General features: G+C 42.6%; 1 protein-coding gene across 13 annotated transcripts in view; it reads left to right on the plus strand.

Annotated features, from left to right (window-relative positions):
* Nucleotides 1-20,477, plus strand: part of TCF20 (transcription factor 20) — a 114,073-nt gene that overhangs the window by 81,252 nt on the left and 12,344 nt on the right. For all 13 annotated transcript variants that reach the window (XR_011902802.1, XR_011902805.1, XM_072328452.1 and 10 more), the window contains one exon: nucleotides 15,813-15,906. Coding sequence is in view for 11 of the 13 variants with exons in the window: in XM_072328452.1 (XP_072184553.1) it covers nucleotides 15,813-15,906 (94 nt within the window). In the remaining 2 variants the exon portion in view is untranslated. The remainder of the gene's footprint in view (nucleotides 1-15,812; nucleotides 15,907-20,477) is intronic.

The following is a 20,477-nucleotide window of genomic DNA, read 5'->3' on the forward strand; positions in this document are numbered from 1 at the left end:
TGAAAAAAGTCTGAGGAATGTAATGCCCTTTTTCACTGACCTCTGCTTCTTTTTCCTCTTGAAGGCTCTTAATCCTCATACATGGGAAGAAACCTTTGTTAACTTCTTGCTTGTGGTCAGTGTACCTTTGATGGTTTGTTGGACTAGAAATAGGTTTATTGTGGGCTTCCTAGATTTCCAGGAGAACATCGTCTGGATTTGCAGAGCAGAGTTGTTCTGGATCACTTCAGATTCCTGCAAGCTGATCTTCCAAAGTACCTGTCTGGGGAAATCTGTGTCATAAAGGAAATAAGGGTTGCATACATGTGATATGCCTCTGTTGCATTCACAGAACTATTTTCATTTGTGAGCCTCTGCCTTCTGGGATCCTAGCTGTAAGTTGGGTAACGAAAGGTCCTTAGTGAGATCACTGTAAGCTATCTATATTCTCCAGTTCAAGAAGCCAAAGCCTGACAGAAACGTTGCTGTGTGCCCCAGGTAATTGCTTTTGAAAGGTTTCTAACTCATGGCTACTGAGATGCCTCAGCTGGCGGTTCAGTACAAACTGAGAAGACTGTGGAAAGTTAACTACCTCTGGCAAAACAGTTTCTAGTCCCAGAAACCTAAATAGCATAGTGCCAATGGTCTGAAGGCGTCAGTTTTATTTTGGATGTCTCATTGGGAGCAGGTGTGCTTTGTTGTCCCTAAGCCAGACTAGGAGAGAGCTGCTGCCAGGAGGAGGATCCTGCTTCATCGTCTTTGAAAGCTGTTTGTTCCCCTTGTCTCCCTTGTAGTAGTAGATTGGCCAGTTACACGTTGGTGCAATGGGCTGATCCTTAGCCTGCTAACTGATCAGAAGATCAGACAAGACAGGGGAGTCCATTCTGTCAGATCAGCCATTTCCATCAGCTTACTCCCTGAACCATGGGCTCCGTCTGACTGGTCGGGGCCTTTCCACTGGTAGTTGTAACCTTTGCATCGCATGAGCACGAAATGGATTCCACTGCTTAGGAGTGTTTTAGTCCTATAGTGTTACTGTTTTGGGGTGTTGAGAGATGAATGTTGTTCTCTTATTCGTTATCCTTTCTAGATTAATAAATAAATAAAATCATGTTCTGCACAATTTTCTTTTCCATAATTTTTCTTTGCTGAAATTCTATCAGAAAAACCCGTTGTGTGAAGTTCTACATCAGGTCAGGGTTCAGCTGAAGTAATGTTCAGCCTCAAAGGCTGCGTGCCTGACAAGCGCGAGAAGGAAAACCTGTGTGTCTTATATCTGGACTTGTAATAATAAGGAAAAAATTTCTGGAGTAGGAAGAAGTGCCTCTGGAGCTGGTGGATTTTCTGATGTGGAGGTGAAAAGAGGGGAAACTGGTAACAAATGTAAATTTACCTATAAGCAGTGGTTGAAAAAGGGGAGGATGCAGAACGTTGCCTGTTACTCTGTAAGCAGCTTTTACTGTGCTGTGACCACACAAGAGATGACTGCCATGGAATCTCGAGGCACGTTCTCCCATTACCCTTAGAGTGTTTGAGATCTTGGTTCTCGTTTATGGACTTCCCAGGGAAGCTGTGGGTGCCCCATCACTGGGTGTGCTGGGGCCAGATTGGATGGGGCCTGGGGCAGCCTGAGCTGGTGGGTGGCAGCCCTACTTGAACTGAGAACGGATTTGCTCTTTATTGTAGACAGTCCCTAGTATGATTAATCTAATATTTAATTTCTCAGTAAATGGCTGCATCCTCGGTATTCTTCTGCAGTGTTTTAAAAACAAGGAAGCGTGGAATTTCTGGTGGAGAAGAAATTCTGAAAGACAGGCTGAATAGCAAATTTCTGTTTCGGTTTTCTCAGAAAGGCATTGCCATCTGCTGTGCTACTGAAACTGACTGTGCTGTCATGACTCCTGTTGTGCGTGAGTGTGCATCCACAGAGATGAGAGCCTGGTAGAGCCCCTGTTGTATCTCAGTTCACTGCCTACCTCTGGTAGGAACCTGCAGGTGTGAATGAATAGTGCTGTGGAGCTCACAGCAACTCTGTGTTGGTATCACAGTCCTTAGCTGCTGAAGACATGAGCAGGCAGAACCTACACCTGCACTTCTGATGCATATATTTCAGTGTTTGGAGTGATTGAAAGCCATTAATTACATTTGGGGAGATAAAATTTGCTTTCCTTTATCACGAGTAGTAATTGGGTAAAATGGTTGCAGCAAATGGGTGATTGTGGATTGTGGCTGCCATGAAATGCAGTTTACTTGAGCTCGCAAACCTAAAGACCATGTTGGGAAGAGAGGAAAGACTTCTCTGTTATCAGTCTTCCATATGACAGAGAGAAGATGAAGAGCTGTGTACAGGAAAGTAATTTTTGTGCATCTTTGGCAGACTCTTTTGCCATTCATTTATCCTGGAGTATGGGCGTTGTGTATGTGCTTACATGTGTGCTCATATCTTACTTGTCTCTCATGTTGAGTAGGCAAAGGAGGGAATAGGTTTACTGACAGTGGAGCATTGGAAAAGAATAGGATGTTATAAGCTCTTCTGTTAACTGTAGCTAGGAGCACTGGAAACTTTTGAATGTAGAATACAACTTGCTCATTCCACACCTGTGGCCTTTCTATTGTGCATGAGGGGTTCTCAAGATGTGTGTGGCTTCCTCTTAGAAATACACATTACTTGAATGTATTTTTAAGAAGCTCTTCCAAACGTGTGTGTAAATCTCCATGCTGGAGTTTTGTTAGCAAAACTTCCAAGCTTTTGTCTGGCTATCCACAAACTCGCCGAGTCTTTTTTGTGTGATTTAAGTCGCTTGTGTTAATGTTGAGATGCCAAACTCTTGCTAAATTCTCGATAGCCAGAGAATACAATCGATTTGTGCCTTTTTAGCTCGAGTCTTTTTAAGCTGTGCTAGCAAAAAGATTGCAAGCTTCCTAGAAGCTGGGGAGAAGGCTTCCAGTGCTGCTGGTGTTTGTTTTAATATCATGATTCCAGGCGGTAGTTGGTTGAGCTGCATCCCTCTGCCATCTAATAAACAGGTGTTAGAGGACACGCAAGAACTTCAGAAGCTTATTCTGATCCACACCTCTGTATTTATATCTTGTAACTGATGACAGCTAGGCAAGAATGCAGATTTAAAGGTGTTGTTTTTTTTTTTTTTTTCCAAAATCAAAACATTTTGTTCAATTAATTGGTTGGTTTGGAAGTATAATTTGTGAATGTAGAAATTCATAACTTTGTTAGACAATACTGTATATCTTTTTTTAAGGATTTTTATTTAAAATGTTTTAATTTTAAACGTAAACCAAATTCCGAACCCTTTAATCACTGAGTAAGCAAAATAATACCTCAGCTGTACTACAGTTCTACTCTTCAGAGGAAAGAAAAGCTCTTCAGACACCACACAGCAAACCCAATACTTAGCTATAGAAGCATAATGCTTTGGGATGGGAATGGTGTGGGGTCATAACTGAGAAACTTTCAGAAGGTGATGTAATTTTATTTATTATAATACAGCAATTTAAAAAGTTATCTTTGAAAAGAGTCATTTTCATCCGTCCATTATAAACCCAGTTATATAACCCAAATGTACTCTTTAATTAGAGAAATGTATTCTGAAAGGGTTTAGATTAATTTCTCTGGAAGAGCTGAGTAAAAATAAAACTGTGATGAGGATTCTTGTAATAATTTTAGAAACTATAGCAAAAATTAAAACCCAGAAGACAGTTTTTGCCTTGAACATTACTCTGAAGATAAGAGAATCAGCGAGAAGAGCTGCTCCCTGTCTGTACCGCACACGTTGCCTGAGGATGTGGCGGAAGACAGGAGCGAGGTCAGGGCTGCTTGCACCTTAAAGCCATATTTTCACCTAAACGGTGCTGTTCTTTAAATTGTGTTCTGACAGGTTTATTTTGTGGTTAGTTTTCATTTTCTTAACAGAAGAAATATTTTTGCATCAGAATTTCATGCACACTCATGGACTCCGTGTGAAGTACAGGATAGTCTTCATGGGTTAAAGCACTTGGAGAAAAGTTATTAATGAACCTTCATTGTTAAGGGTTGGATCTCAGCCAGCTGCTTAGTGATTAAAGTTTAATTGCATGATGATTAGTTTTCATTAGTAAGTAATTAGCATTTAACAGCAGTCTTGTATTGCTGAAGCTATGGGTGAGCGTAAGTGGATTGAGCCATGTTGAGAAGGCATGTAGCTGGAGTTGGGGGCACAGGGTTGCTTGGGGAACATGGGGGTGTGAATCTTGATGTAGGAATGAGCTGTTGAGGGAAACCAACTGCTGTGTAGAGCCAGGAAGGGAGATAGGAACAGGATTTGGAGCAGATGATCAAAGCGGTACAGCCTGGACCTAAGACGCAGAGTCTGGCTGTAGGTGCCCTCCCACTGGGGGAACTTGTAAAACAACAGTCTTCCTCAGATAGCCTGCTGAAGTTTCCAGTTGTGCTCTCAGTATCTCTAGCTTCTCTTGCTACAGCCTCATAGGTTGCCTTAGTCCATTCTTCACTCCAACTGAAGGCTTTTTCAAAATCCCTTGCAAAATTGATGAAATAGCCATTTCTAGTGGAGCAGTTCTCAATACTTTTTGCTGTAGTGTGGTAAGTTAGGGGAAGGATGAGTGGAGGGCATGGGTAGGATGAGGTGGTAAAGAGGTGGGTAGAAGGATGATGGCAGAAGTGCAAAGCAGTCTTGATGTTTTGCAACAGAGGATACAAAAGAGGGAAGAGTGTCCATGATTAACTAGTTCAGATCTGTCATGGAACAGTTAGGAAATACAGGGGTAACTTCAGCCTAGCCTCTCTCACAGGCTCTAGGAGCGGTTCTTCTCCCCAGTGCCTTCCCTTCTCCTGGCACCACTGCTCTGAGTCTGAGATAATGGAGGGAGTTTGTCTGGCCAGCAGACTGCCTCCACCACATTTTTATCGATCTATTTGTTATTGGCTGGACCAGCTTTCTTGACTCTTAGTGTCAGCACTGATACAGGAAAAAGCATGATGTACCAGCCTGAGTAACCTCAAGCAGGCATTTCTCTGCGGTTAAAAGGACTAAAATAGCTTCAGTTCCTTTTAGAAGTTCCAGTGGTGATGAGACTGTGTCTGTATCATGTAGATCTACTGTGGTTGTCTTCAGACTTCCTGAATCATTGGTAAGAGCACATTACAGCATAGCACTTACCTGTGACTACCCAAGACTAGTACTGGAGTAGCAAAGCATGCTTGGAGCTCTGCATGCACCAGCTGTGCTGTTTTTTAGCCCTACCTAGGCTAGCAATGGTATAAATAGGTTGCATATCTCTTCTGAGGGCTGCTTTCACAAATTCTCATAGCTTAAATACTAAGTCTTACCTCAGTCAACTAGTTGTCCGTGTCCTAAGCCTTCTTTCTATTTAAGCAAAAAATAAAGGTAGGAGGAAAAAGCTGTTTACGTGGCGTTCACATAGGAGTAACATTTTTCCTGTTTCTTGCTTCTTTCTATTTTTTTCTCTGATTTACAGTTAAATCCCTGAAGTGCAAGTCGACACGTTTGTCATTTCTTGTGTTTTCTGCCATAGCATAATACCTAGCTAGCTCTGCAAGTAAGGCCTGTTTATTTCTGTGGAAGCTACAGCAGATACAAAGAGTGTGATAACACTGTTGGCTAGAGCAAAATCTCAGCTGTTTTTCAATGTAGTTGCCACAATTAGCAATGCATTATTATTTTTTTTGCCAGCAGTGAAATTCCATTCCTGAAAATGGAATTCCTTCTTGATCTTGCACAGTGATTGATTTCTGGTACTCTGCGGTTTTTCCTTTTTATCTTAGTATAGATCGGTACCTGTTGGCACAGGCTGCCCAGGGAGGTGGTGCAGTCACCATCCCTGGAGGTGTTCCAGAGCCATGTGGATGTGGCACTGAAGGACCTGGTCAGTGGGCATGGGGGGATAAGCTGTGATAATTGGACTTGGTCTTAGTGTTTTTTTCCAAACTTAATGATTCTGTAATCTTATATGGATTTGTAAACACTTAGAATGTAGCTTGCAAGTAGTTAGATGATATTGCTTTTATCATGGTTTAGCAGGTTCCTGACCTGAGGCCAAAAGATCTTTGTTATCTGGTCAGCCTGATCTAGTGGTGGAACCTTGCCTGTGGCAGGGCGGGTAGAACTAGGTGGTCATTAAGGACCCTTCCAACTCAAGACATTCTGTGATTCATTAATATGATTCTGTGGTTCACTGTCTGTTTATTTTTTTTCCCACTCACGTTTTGGGGAGCTACACAACTCCATAGGCAAAAGCAGCTCTTTCTCCAGTGGAACATCCAGCCTGTCCTTCAGAGGAACTCATGCCACCACCCCAGCGCTTTGTGCCATCCAACTGGAATGCTGTCTGGCCTTGACTTCTTGCTGCTCTTTATATTTGCTGCCACTTCTGAACTGTGCCTCATTCACTGGAGTCTTCTCTGTGCTGTGTCTTTGGCCAGCCAGCTATTGTGCAATGTTTTTAAATAAATTCACTTTAGAAAAGCAGTTGTTGTTGTAATGAGCTGTTTAAACAGCACATACATCATCATTGTTTGTAGTTTGGGGTTTTTTTGGTCATTCTTGAGTAGTGAACTAACACATTGCTCTTTAAGCCCATTCACATTTTTGGCCAGCAGGATTCTTTCTTTTTAACATCAAACACCTCCTCTGTATTTGAGGTCTTTTCATCAGTGCCTGCTACCGAGTTGTTCTGTTTGCATGGGCTGTGACTGGTTATCTTTGCTCGAGCTCGTAAACTTGCATTCCAGCTTTTTTCTGCTTTTTTCCTTTCCTAACATGTGTGTTCTGTGACAGCACGTCACTACAGGGAGATGTACTCCCGGGCATTCATTTCCCCTGGGCAGCAGCCACCAGTGGCCCTGGGGAATGTTTCTGCACAGTGGGCTCTGCTCCTCAGGGCCTTGCTGCCAGGAGTTGCCATCTCCCCATCACTCTCTCTTTAGCTGCAGAGCAGTGTTTGTGCGCTCTGCAGGCTTCTTCTTTTCCTAGAGAGAGATAGTGCATGCGTGAGGTGCACGTTGTACCTTTCACCCAGCAGTGATGTGTGTTCTGCTCTGAGGAACAGCTCTTAAGATCTGAATCTAAGAATTGTTATTATTGACTAAACACCCATTGGGAATACTGTGAAAAAAATTCTAAGCCATCCTTTTTGCGTGCCTGCTTCTTTCGCACTCAGCTGCTTGCTTCCCCCTTCTTACACCTCAGATTACTCCTCATTACAGCAGTTGCCTGTGAACTTCTCCTTTATCTACCTTCAAGAATTTCTGATCCGCGTCCCACCAGTGCACCCTGTATTTCCCTAAATGAAGTGTGTCACTTTCAAGAACCTGCGTGTTTGCCTTTGTTTTCCTTTGTGCATTTCTTCAAAGCCCTCCTTGCTGGGATTTCTGCCACGGAGGGATGTGCCGCCTGCTGCTGACAGGCTCCGCTCCAGTCCCGTCATTCCCACTTCACCCCTTTGCCTTCACCAGCGTTTTGCTCAGCATTACAGAAGCATCTTTGCACAGTGGGGCTTTGTTTATGACGACGGCTTGCAGCGATTATTATAGATAATGACAATTGCCTTATTTCTGTGCAGTGTTACAGACTGAATTGTTAGCAGGGGTGGAATCCTTCTGCACCTTGTTTTCCTGCTAGGTTGTGCCGGTATTTAATCTCTTGTCAAAATCTTTTCCATTTACAGTTTTGCCCTGCTCAAAAGCAGTGTCTTACTTTTTAAGCCCGTACGGTTGTTTTTGATGTGCCACTAATATTGTCTGCTTCAGTGAGTTATTTCCTTGAGTCTTTGCTGTAAGGGTGGTCGGACACTGGACAAGTCTTCCTAGCATAGTGGTTGCTCTGCTGCACCTGTCAGTGTCCAAGAGGCATTTGGATAAATGCCCTTTGTAATACGCCTTAACTTCTGGTTGGCCTTGAAGTGGTCAGGTCGTGGTCTTTGCAGGCCCTTTCCAACTTCCCATTTATCTTGTATAAATACTAAACATTTTCTTTTTTTGAATTTTTTGACTGAAGAAAGGCCGTTCCCATCATGCATATCACCTCTTGGAAACAAAGTCCTCAATGCAAACATAGAGTTGAGGTTTTTTCTTTATGTCATTTTTTCTGTCATTCCAGCCATTTTATTAAAATGCATTGCTGTATGAGGGAGAGTTTTTGGTAATTAATTTATCCAAAACCTGTTCCTTCGTAGTGATGACCCTGCTTTGTCTGAGGGCAACTGGTGCTGTGTTACACTGTATTCATCAGACCTTGTGCTGAGTAGAGATTGGCCACATACTTGGGTATTTCCCATAGTCAGTACCCTGAATGGCTGGGAAAGAACTCTAGGACTGGCAGGAAATCCAAGTGGAGTAAATGCTCTCTCTTGCTGAGCATGCTGTTCCTGAAGCCGCCTATCTCCTTATCACATAATCACTGCTTGGGAATTTGAATTTCTTTTCCCTCTTTTAAGTCTCTTCTATCTTTCAGACCTTTTCTTAGCTAAATTGTACTTATTGTTGCTCATCTAAATCCCCAAATGAATAGCCAAGATAACATAAACTGTGTAATTTTTTTAGACAGACTTGCATGCTTTAGCAAATTCAAATCCCTGTACTCATAAGTGGTTGTCTGAAATGTTTCTCTTGTTCAGGGTGGCACTTTGTTGTCAAAGGAGACAAGACTGAGGCGTTTCTGGTCTGCTTGGGCGTGCTGGTCTGGCTATTAATATTCCTTTTAAAACACAGAACTTACTGCCTGCAAAGGAGTACACTTGGCCTGCTTAATTTAAAATTACATATGCTTTCCCATTGCCATTTTGAGTTAGCAGTTTTTATTAGTTCTGCTGAATCTGTTCTACTGTGTTCCTGAAGTATCTGAAGTCTGCTCAAGTTCTATTGCACTCAGTCCTAATTTCATTTATTATTTTGTTTTCTTTCCATTGCCTGAGAGGCAGGGAGGGTTTATATCTGCCTTGATTTCTCAGCCTTTTTCCAGTCTCATCTCCTAGCATAGGTTCATGCACATTTAAGCCTTTGATCGCTCTACCAAGTGAATGAGGCACTTAGGCTTGTATGGAGCAGTGAACATGAATTCGTTGCTTAGATCAGATTTCAGCCCTTTTATATAGTGTTACAGTTGAGCTCAGCCTTCCTGTTCTAGAGACAAGATGAGGAATCTTAAAAGCGCGTAACCTCATGGCATACTTCTGGGTGCCTGCGTTCCTTTTAATAATCATGGGACTTTGTTGCTGTTTGTTGGGGAATTTTACAATCAGATCTCTTAGTCTGCAGAGGAGCTGCCGTTCTGGACAGGTACAAAAGCATTTTGTTGCTGTGTGCCATCTCCAGCAATGGCTGGGAGCGGTTGTCTTTGGAGGAGGGTAGCAAACCAGGTGTGTATGGAGGCATGTTTAGATGTTTTCTGTCTGCTCTACCAGTCACAGCTCTAGGGTCGTCTCTTTCAGCTCACCGTTCACAGCCAGTGACACATCTGTCCCTGATGAATTCGCCTAATCTGATGTTGAAATGACTTGTCGTTTGGCCAGCACAGCCGCCCTTGGCGCTGAGTTTTATTGTCTAATTATTCGCTGCGTAGAGAAGTGGATTTATTTTAGATCTCTAACCTGCAGCCTGATGATTGCATTATTTGCTTCTCCTCCTTGAAAGTGGCGAGGAATCATTCCCACATGCACACCATACTTGATTTGTAGATCTCAATCCCCTTTCAGTTACCTCTATTCCGAAATACTTAACACCCTTCCCACATGGAAGCTCTTCATGTTCCTACTAATCTCTGTGATCTTTCTGTTATTTTTTCTTGATCTGCTGTATTCCTTTATTGACAGAGTGACCAGAACCACACGCACTATTCAGGATGTCAGGATACTACAAGACTATTATATGGATATAACGAAGCCTTTGCTTTCATTATCAGTTTCTGTTCGTAGTAACTGCATTCTGTCTTCTTTGCAGTTGCAAGTGCTGCATGGTGTGTCTAGGATTACTCCTTTTATCTTCTCCTGAGTGGTAACAGCAAATCTAGAGTCTATAACCATGTACATGTATAGGTGAAAAGATATTTTCCCTGTGTGTATCACTTTGGGCTTACCAGCGTTAAGTTTCATCCCCATTTTATCATGCAGTTACCCAGCATAGTAAGATGTTTGCTTGCAGCTCTTTACCATTGAGATTTGACTCCCTTGCATAATTTTGCACAGTTTTCAAGTTTTTCCCCCTTATTGTTCAGCCTCATTTTGAGATCTGGTACAAACAGCCCAGGTGTCTGCGTAAGGCCTCAGAAATCATTGCTGCAAACCTTTCCTTGCAATAACAGGCAATTTATTTCTATTCTTGTTACTTTCTGTTTTTCTTTCAAGTTGGGGGAAATAGGTGTGTTCATTTTTCATTTGAAGTGCTTCTGCTGTGCTGTGATCGGTTTAATCGGTTCTGTAAGTATGGAACAGGATTTCCCTATTTTAAGACATTCTTTAGCTCTGGTATTTCATTCTTTTCCGTGCCATCCATTTTGAGCTGCAGCTTCCCTTTGTGCTTCAGCAGCCCATGCAGCACTGCAGTTCTGACTCTTCACTGTTTCCTCATGCAGCTTTACAGCGCAGCGGTGGCATCTTCCAGACGGTTGATTTATCTGTTTGCTGAAATCTCAATATCTAAAGTCGTCCTTACTTTGTTGAATTCACCATAGCTGCCTAATGCTGCCGCTGTGATTATGTTTCTTTATCGATATTTGACTTGTTTGCCGCAGAAGTAGATCCCCATTGAGAGGAGGTACCTCTTCACAGTGCAAGTTTGAAGGATTTTTCTCCTTCTTTTTAATCGTGGGATTCATTTTTCTGATGTTCTGTGTCTGTTTTTTAGAGAACTTCAATTGTTTTACAGGAAATGGAGCAAACCATTCCGCATCCTTTTCTGCTGCTTGTTATGTCAAGCCCCAATCACAAAAGCCATTTTTCATTAATCGGTATCTCTTCATCAACCAAGAAGCTTTCTCTTCTCCTGCTTCCTGACAGTGTCAGCCCACCCTCATCTTTTTCTGTCTCAGTCCCTTGTAACAGCAGTCTCCTTCTTCCTTTCCCTTGCAGCATTCAGCACTTTTCACCACTGTGTGTGGCAGCAAACATCTCGCAGCTTTGCTCGCAGCTCCCTGGGTGCAGTCATCTCCCTGTGCCCTGCTTGCCAGGAAGCACAACGGGGCGCAGAACTGAAACAGTACAGAAAATTCATGCAGTGTAGAAAGTAAAGACTTTGCCTGTGTAATTAATGCCATGTTTCTTTCTTTTTTCTTTTTCTACTTTTTTTTTCTTTTTTTTTTTTTTTTTTAAGCTGGCATTTGTTTTCAAGTAACCTTTCGTTGCTGCTTTGCACTTTATTCCATGTATGTGTTCTTAACGCTGGTACTAAGGAAGGGTTAAGATAAGGAGATAAGGAGCAAAGTGAAGGAAAAGGGAAGAAACCAGAGGGCAGAGGAAGACCCAGTGCTGTACTTTGAGGGGGAGGAATTCAGAATGAAGCCTGAGTGTGGGCCACCGCGGTGTAGGAATCTGAAAGAAGCAACCAATGGGCAAGAAAGTTCTTCTAAAAAGTCTCCAGTCAAAAATGTCTGAGTGTGCGTGGCAAACCTGTACCAACCCAAACACCTTAAAGCAAAAGGAATGCAGCTGGAGGATGTCATAGTGTTGTGACTCAGAACCTCTCCTCTGAGCTGATGTCACAGGTTAACCGAAAATCTACCCATGCCTCTGACAAGGGGGGCAGCTGGCTGAGGTGGTTGTCCGAATGCTGCTCACACTTCATGTTGGTGTTACTTCATTTTGGAAGACAGAGAATGATGAGCTGTAATGAGGAAGAAATGGGCTGCTAATAGCATGGAGGAATAGGACACTGTATCTGGCTTTAATACTATTGATAATTTAGTTCAAGGGATGAAGTGTCTCTTCTAAATGGCACTTTTCAGTCTCTCCAGCCTATTGTAAGTGAGATGTATGTGCTCTGTGGCCAGAGATGAATTGTGGAGGTAAGACCTCTGAATCAATCTTCCCTGTGTGGTCTTCTTTTTCTTCTTTTTTTCTTTAATTTAAGCCAGGAGTTGATGAGCTGCCTGGCAATGGTTGCTGCCGTTGGCACCTCCCATTGGAAGCACGCTCCAAGCACCAGCTTTCAGCTCTGTCAGGCAGGGCAGGTTAAGCAGGCTGCTTACTGAGCAAGAGGAATTTCTCTTCCCATGAGAGGCCGAGTGCTGCTTCCTTGGCTAGGAGTGTTCTAACTCCCGTGGAGGGGACAAGCAGGCTGCTTCCCTCTGCTGAGTGGCTGCAGGATTGCAGGGGACTTTGGATGGAGATTTGCTCATGGATGAAATAATGCGATAAGAGGTCATTGGGCCCAGTTTATTTCTTTCATGCATGAAATTCCCTGGTTTTGTTTGGGTTTTAGAAAGTTTTCTAATTGCAGTGTACCCCATTATCTGTCTGTCTGTTTATGGAACATAAATACGTAAGGATATGGTTATCACCAGAGCCTCAAAGGGTGCTGACAGGAGCTGTGCCTTTTTTTTATCTTTCAAGACACAGCTGTAGTGTCTTGCAAATGAGAACTGAAACCATCTAGAATTTTTTACATTTGCTATATTCTGTCTGTTTTTAGGAAAGCTCGGAGACATTGGGAAACTACATGGCATTGTTAGCATTCCTTTCAAAGATTCAGTGGCAGACCCTAAGTTATTTTAGACCGTATCACTTTGTAGGATTTCTGCTTTGTTCAGTCTCTGTGTGGTGTGTCAAGAAGGACTCAAAAGAAAAGAGTAGTTACTGTGTTGTGGTTCCCCCTGCTTCCCCTTGGAAGAAGCAGATGGTCGGGGGTCCCAGGAGGTAGGAGAAACGGGGCCATTAGACTGTCAGTGGCTTGTGAAAAGCAGAAGCATCTGGCAGGATGGAGACTTGTTTGGCAGCAGGGGAGCCAGCAGCAGCAGATGATCTCTGCCTTGAGCAGTCAATGGTGTTGTAGTCCACTGGGGAATCGCTGTTGTGGGCGTAGCTGCAGGTAACCTTGGCAATAATCTAGTTGGTCAGGCAGACTGAAAACAAGGGAAGAAAAGGCTCAGTGCTCATCCTCAGCCAACTTAACCACCCACTTTTCCTGCCTAATCAGTCCCAGCTACAACCCATATGAAACTATCTGTGCCCATCCTCAGCTGAGCACTATGGGCACACTGAAAATCCATCAGAATGCCAGTCATGTTCCCACTGCGAGTTTCAGAATAGCAGGATGAACCACACTCTGTGCCATAAAGAATTAGTTCAAAGACTAAATTAACATTTGGAAAAGTATCAAAAATGTTGCTAGGGGTCTTTTTGTTTTCAGCTGTATCGCACAGCGCACTCTTACGACGTGCCTTTTCAGTTTGAAGAAATATTTGACACAGCTGCAGTTTAATCTCCACTGTTGCAGTTCTTAGGCTCCTGTTGACTGCTCTGTGCAGGACACAGTGTTCCAGGGAAGAATGACCTCTGCTGTTGCAACGGCACAGTGGTACTTCAAAGACGAGATAAAGTGGGGAGGACAGAATGCCTCTGAGGGACAACACTAGAAATTCACATCCTTGTTCAAAAAGAATAGTCAATTTGGGCTCTGTCCTGTTAGAATAATTAATCTTAGTCTGCCACATCTGAGAGAGAGAATAAAGCTTGCAGGTAGAGCACTCTGATCCAGAGCTCCTCGAGCTGCACTTTGTGAATACTTGGCATAGGTGAATCTGGGACTGCTGCCAGTACACAATAATCTTATGGGGTTGATTTCATAGCCAGGAAGAGCCATTTTTTATACACGAAACTCAGTTTTACTCCCATGAGAGAGCGAATTACATTGCTGTTTGGCCAGAGGTCCGTGTCTTTCACTGTGCATTTAAATATTGTGTTAGATTTTATTATTTTTTTTACATTTGGAAACCAGCATTCATGTTCTGACAGGCAAAAATAAGCTTCCTGGGTGTCTCTTTCGGGCCCCAGGGGCGCTTTCTTTACATTATAAATAGTAGTTTGTCATGACACACGTTTGCTGCTTAGAAGATAGAAACAGTATTAAATCGGAATGTTGAAAAAGGGAATGTTGACGATCCGGCTTGAAAAGCTTTGGCATAACTGAAAAGGGAAGGCAGCATTAGAGACTAGAGTTGTACATGTCAGGAGAAGTGATGCCTCACAAGCTTTGCTGCTAGTTGCATCTGCTTTGATTTGAAGAGGGCCACCTGGTTTATGGCTGGAGCTAATTTTGCTTTCATCCTCTTTCAGTCGTTTAAATGCAACCTAGTCATCGCTGTCTGCATCACACAGAATAGCAGGAAGAGCAACAACAGTCAGATTCCTAGGTGTTTTGTGAAGTGCTGCAATCAAAACCCTGTTTGTTTGGAGTGAGGGATTTCTCTGTGGCTGTAATCACTGGACACGTCTGTCCTACAGGCCTGCACTGCCACGCTTGTGTAAGTCAGGGATGTAAGAAGTGCTGTCTCTCTGATGCAGCCATCCTGGCACATGAGCATCCTTGTTTGGCAGAAAAATTGTGCTTTAGTGCGGTGCCAGGTATGCTGCTGGTTCAAGCACATCTGTTCCATGTGCTGTACGGCTGTTGCATGCTGGTAGAGTTGATGGAGTACATGTAATTTGACAACAGTTTCTCCAGAAGGAGGAGAGATTTTAGGTCATCTCATCCACATGTAGTCATTGACCAAAGTGACTTTTTATAGCCTGAATCCAAAGTGAGTTGTACCAGGTATACAAAGCGCTGTTGTGATGATCGTGTTTATCAGCAAACACAGACTTCCTGCATTTCTTAGGTACATCTTAGAAGTTGTAGTCAATATTTTTCTGCCACCAGTCTTCTTGCATTTTAGTTTCCAAATAGGAGTGGCCTCTCAGCCTTCTGCTAGATGTGACTTAGGTGTTCTTCTTTGAAAAATGTCAACTTGCCAGCTTTCATCAGAATCTGAGGTTAGTTAATGAAAATCACTCGCTGTACCCATTCAGTAAGAGGAGTTGTTGTCTGAATGAGGTGCGCTGTGGGCCTACTTCCGTAAAGAGGAGGTAAATGGGTGAGTGCTTTCATCCTGCTGCGTTCACATCTGTCTGGTAATACAATCAAATACGTCATTGACCAGTTGAAGCGATAGGATTTAGGTAATGGAACTTGGAACATGTTCATCAGATGAATCTTGCTGCTTTGAAAATAAATGTGTAGCATCTTTTCTAGCACTGTGAGCGCTTCTTCAGGAGAAGTGCCATTTGTGTGACAGTGAGGTATTTTTTGTTGATGGCATCTTCCCCTGCTCCAGGTAAACCTTTCTTCATCACCTGTGAAAAAATGTTCAGCTCGGCCTCGATCCTCCTGAACAGCTCATGGCGATGAAACCGTTGTCAGCAAATTACTTTTACACTAATGGTATCCTCTAAATCATCTTTGTCATGCTAATTTTCATTTTTAAGCTGCTGTAGATTCAAAAAAAGCTCTTTTCCAATTTTAACGCTGATGTCATTGTCAGGTGCTGAAACATGGGTCGGTGGAATGGATTTGAGAGAAGTGTTCCAAGTTCTGTCTGAATGGCTGGTGTGAGCATTTGGTCTATCTTGCCTGGTTAAGCACAGCTGAAGAGCTTTGCTTTTGAAACACCTTATGTTGCCTTTATTCAAAAGGCAAATTTCTATGGTGTATAAAAACATAACACTGTGATTCTTGATGAATGTGTGCTGGAACATGGTTGATTCCCAGCAAAATACACATATTTGGAATTATTGTTACAGTCTTCATTGCCATTTCTTGGTTTCCCTTTCAGAAATGTTCCCATTGCCAGGAACCAGGAGCCACCTTAGGCTGCTACAACAAAGGCTGCTCCTTCCGATACCATTACCCATGTGCCATCGATGCAGGTAAGAAGAAATGACACGCTAACTGTATGTCTGACTGCTAATGTAGTAACAGAAATGATGAAGGATCACATCAGCGAAACAGCGTACAGTAATGCACTGGGACAAGATGGCAAAAAAAGAAAAGGATGCAAGCAACCAGAAGGACACATCCCCTCTTTCAGAGCATCACTCGTAAAGATAAACATAGTACTGATTCCAAGTGCAGAGTGTCTGTAGTATCTTCAGTACCACTAGCAGTGCAACATTCCTTCTCCCTCAGCCATTTCAGCTGATCTGTTGGCTAGGTCCAGTTTTTATCACTGGACAAGCTAATGGCTTGCAGAGTTTGCACCTTTTGTTCAGTGATTAGAGGAGGAGTTTGGAGTTCTGTGAGTACATGTGCCTTTATGGAATGTATTGTTTACCTGGTGTGAACAGAGGTTGTGTAGAAGACAGAACAGTTGGTTGCAGGATCAAAAGTTTCACAAGATGTTGTTAATAGAAGTCTGGAAATTAAAACAGAATAAAAGATCTGGATTGTGCGGTCTCTGCAAATTCTCTCCTTTTGAGACCCAAGGAAAGGTAAGAGGAATGCATGTAAGGTATGGCACAACAATTTGTAAGAGGTTCTGTGAGTTTTAAACTATCTTCAGCTATGAGCTTGGGGTTGAGTTGGTATTTGCGTACAAGAGCAAGTTTTCCCTGGAGATAAACTTTATTCTTGGATTATAGAAAAACCCTACAGAACAGTTTAAAATAAATCATGTCCAGCTCTTCCAGTATTCTGTAACTCACTTCTCACATTGTACAAAACTTAGTCCAGTTGCAAGGAGGCAAGGATTCAAGTTTGCATCTCTATAAATTCAGGCTTCCAATTTGTTATCTCACTTCCGCAGCAGACCACTTCTTTCTCCACCTGTTTTGTGCTATTTTTCAAATACTGGAGTGCCTGAAGTAGGTTTGCCCATTTCTGAATGACTGCATTGCACTTCTTGCTGTGAAATCCCACCCTATTGGAGCATCATATTTTATTCCAATAGAAATTTATTTAATACAAATGTATTGCAGTGGAGTACGACTAATACCACGGTATAGATAGAGAAGTCTTGATTGTACTTGAAATACAGTGTTAAAGAAACATCATCCAGATTGAAGAAATTGCATACTCAAAAAAGGGCAGAAATAAGGCTGTCCTTGTAAATTTGATGTTGGTCTCTTAGGAAATGTATCTCAGAAATAGTAACCACCTAACTAAAGACTTATTTTTCGATAGATACGGCTCCACCTCAACTGACAGGATGAAGGGATACTCCGTTAATGAACGTTTCATTATCCACACTGTGTGATTCTGGGTTTTATTGAGTGAAATTTTCCCATCTCAGTTCAGCAAGAGGAGTTGTGAAATTCTGTGATGTTCATCTCTGAAGAGTTTTGTGAACATTAACAAACTTGTATTTAGTGATTTGTTTCTGGTTTGTGACTTCACCTTTTCTGTGCCATGAAAACACAAAGTAATTTATAGTGAATATGCCAAAATAGTTTAATTAGTTTAATTAATAGTGCCCTAGTAGCTTAGTTAGAATTTCTGTGTATGGGATGTAGCATTTTCTGTGTTCCAAATACAGATAGCAAAAGTAAGATATTGTCCTTCTTCTTCAGATATCTCTTCCTCATTAACTCTGCTCTACTTCAGAAAATGCAGTGGGATTCTCCAGATGTCACATTTGCTGAACAGTCATGACTGATTCTCAAGAGCAGTTTTGTGCCATGCATGGAAAAGGCAGTATTCTATGGAAAAACAGTGTATAGTCCTGCTCTTAAATCCGTACTATGAAATCCATGCTAAATGTAATATAATATATTCACTATATAATTAGTTGAAGTGGGCTACCTTGCATTTGGTATTGGTTAACATTTGTCTTGACATTGTAACCTTTGAGGCTTTTTTAGGGTAGCTTTCTGTGTTGAAGTTCCAAGGCTGTGCTTGCTTCATTTTCTTCTACTCTAAATTCTGTCACAAGACATCACTTTGTCATGTGGCCATCTGTCAGAGGGCACCACTCCAAGCTGGTTTACCCACTTAGAGTAATATGGCAAGAATAAATTGCAAGCCACTGGGTGGATTAGAGCTGCACAGAGATGGGGTACTTTGGCTGTGAGTTTCATGAGCATACTTAAACAGTACTTAAACAATAGTAGAGGAATGATGAAACTTGTGAATCTCTGTGTTCAGTCCAAGAACAGTATGATTTACTGAGAACAAGGACTGAGGCCTCTTCTCTCCCTCTTCCTCTCCTTCTCCTCTCTCCTTATCCTTCCTCTCTCTTCATTCTGCTTTTCCTCTCATCCCACTAATTTCTTAGTCTTCAGTCTTATGGCAGAAACACACTCCTGATTTAGTCTTCTCTTCCTTCTGCTGGCTCTCTCCCAACCCAGCCAGTCCCATTTACTTCCCTCAGTCTCTTTGCATAAGTCTCACATCTTACTCTGTGGGATCACATGCTTCTGATTCCACCTATCCTTAATTCCCTGCTCTGGACTTCTCCTAGTCCTACTCTCCACAGCCTGCCAGCTCACACTCTATCTCCAGCCCCACATTCACATCCCATTAGCCTTTTTGCTTCTGTTGCCTTCTGCACCAGTGCTTCCCATTTTGCAGTGGAGAAATGGCCACATCCTTTCTTCAGACTTCCTGGGCCTTCTAAGGGATCCCTGACAACTTTGCAGCTTTTGGCTCTGGTGCCTAAATCGGAGGCCCAATAAGAAGTGCATTTAGTGGATTTGCAAAGGATTTAGCTACTAAAATCAAAGAAATCTCTTGGAGAATGTGCAGATTAAAATCCTCGTACCTCCTTGCAGAGGGTGACATTTGTTGATGTTGTGTTAAGTTGCAAGAGAATGCCTTGGCTAAAATTCTGGTCCTGCAGCAAACCAGAGTATTGTTAGGGTCTGTCAGAGAAAGTTTGCTGGGACGTTGAACACTGGCAGAATAATTTTTCCAAGAAAGAGTTTTAAGGAAATGGTTAGACTGCTTTAGCTGAGGTGTTGAACCAAAACAAACAGTAGAGCCCAGCTGGAAGTACATTCTTGGCATTGAAAATTTCAGACTGATGACATGACAGTAAGACCTTCCTTGCAGTTCTTTTTATCTGTGGGAGTAATCAAGCTGTCTCGATCTATAGATGCTCTTCCAGTAAGTCAGTATAAAAGAAACAAGCTGTAAGGAATAGGACTTCATTTTCATTTATGGTCAAAAACAAAACGTGGGCTTCCTGGAGAAGCAAATCAGCATTCTCTTCTCTCTTGTCAGCCTGCTGTCTGCCTGTAAACCTTTTTATTGGTGATGCAGTGCTGCTGCAGTAAATCAGGTGTAGGTATTTCTCAAGTTCCCTGAGCCCTGCAGTAGTTTGCTTTGAAGTCAGCGGCCCCACTATGAAAGATTCAGCCACCTTTATGGAGGAGCTGGTGCTGAGTCCTCAGAAGTTTGTAGTTTGTGCAGACGTTTACAAGCGTGCTCGGGCTTTTGGAATACGTCTGACTTCTTTTGTATCTTAGAAAAAAAGAAATAAATGCAAAAACACTTACTGGAATGCTTTTTAGGGTATGTCAAGTCGTAAACACTAAGTGCTTGACAGAGTGACTCTGGCATCCCTGGAAGTGCGAGTGTGCCATAGCTGAGACTCAGTGTGTGTGTCCTATTCCTGGGCAGCTGCGCTGTGCTGAAGTGTCTCTCTGCCTCTGACTTGTGTGGATTAGAAGCGAATGCCCTGTCAGCTCCTGTGCCTCATCATGTGAAGGGCAGCACATTTACAGTGAAGGACTGGAGGGTGCAATACCTGAGAACCACTTGAGCTGCTTGCCGTGCTTTGTGCCAGCCCTGCTGAGGAGCCACATTTTGGGCAGCTGATACTACGTGGCCGCTGCGGGGCATGTGTCCTTCTAAGCTTCCAGTTGGAACATTTGGATGCTTTCATATATCCCAGTTCATTCTTCCTTTTAATCTCCTCTCATACAAAATAATCTCTGGCAACGCAGGGTGTGTTTCTGTGCAAGAGAACCGTGCAAAAGGCAGCTGAACTCCTGCTGGCCATTTGCATAAAAATCAAGATTAGTAGTGCCACTTAAATAATTTTTACATGGAAATGACTGTGGTTAACGTTGTCTGTGTTTAGCTTTCGTCTGTCCAAATTTACAAAGAGCCTGTGATGTCTCAAGATAACTTAGTCCTGAAGATGTCTCCATGGAAACTGAATCTTTGTTTTGTGAAATTTGCTATCTGCTCCCTGGGCTTGTTCTTCGCCACCTGCAGTCAGATGGTGCAGCACTCTTGTACCCTCAGCATCCAGCGCAGGGAGTAGCTCGTACTGACATTTCGTGATTGTAAATTAGGAAAAAATAATAGCAGCAAAATAAAAAGGATTTTCAGAGAAGAGAAATTCCGTGTCTTCACAAGTATCGTTTAAGATGAGGAACAAGAAGAACGCAGAGAGTGAGACAAAGCGTGAAGCCTGCAAAAGAAAAATTGCTTCCATTAGAAATGCTTTAGGTTTTTTCCTGACTGCTTTATGGAGAAAAATCTGTACAAACAAGGA

This window comes from Excalfactoria chinensis, chromosome 1 (genome assembly GCF_039878825.1).
Source record: "Excalfactoria chinensis isolate bCotChi1 chromosome 1, bCotChi1.hap2, whole genome shotgun sequence".
NCBI lineage: Eukaryota > Metazoa > Chordata > Aves > Galliformes > Phasianidae > Excalfactoria > Excalfactoria chinensis.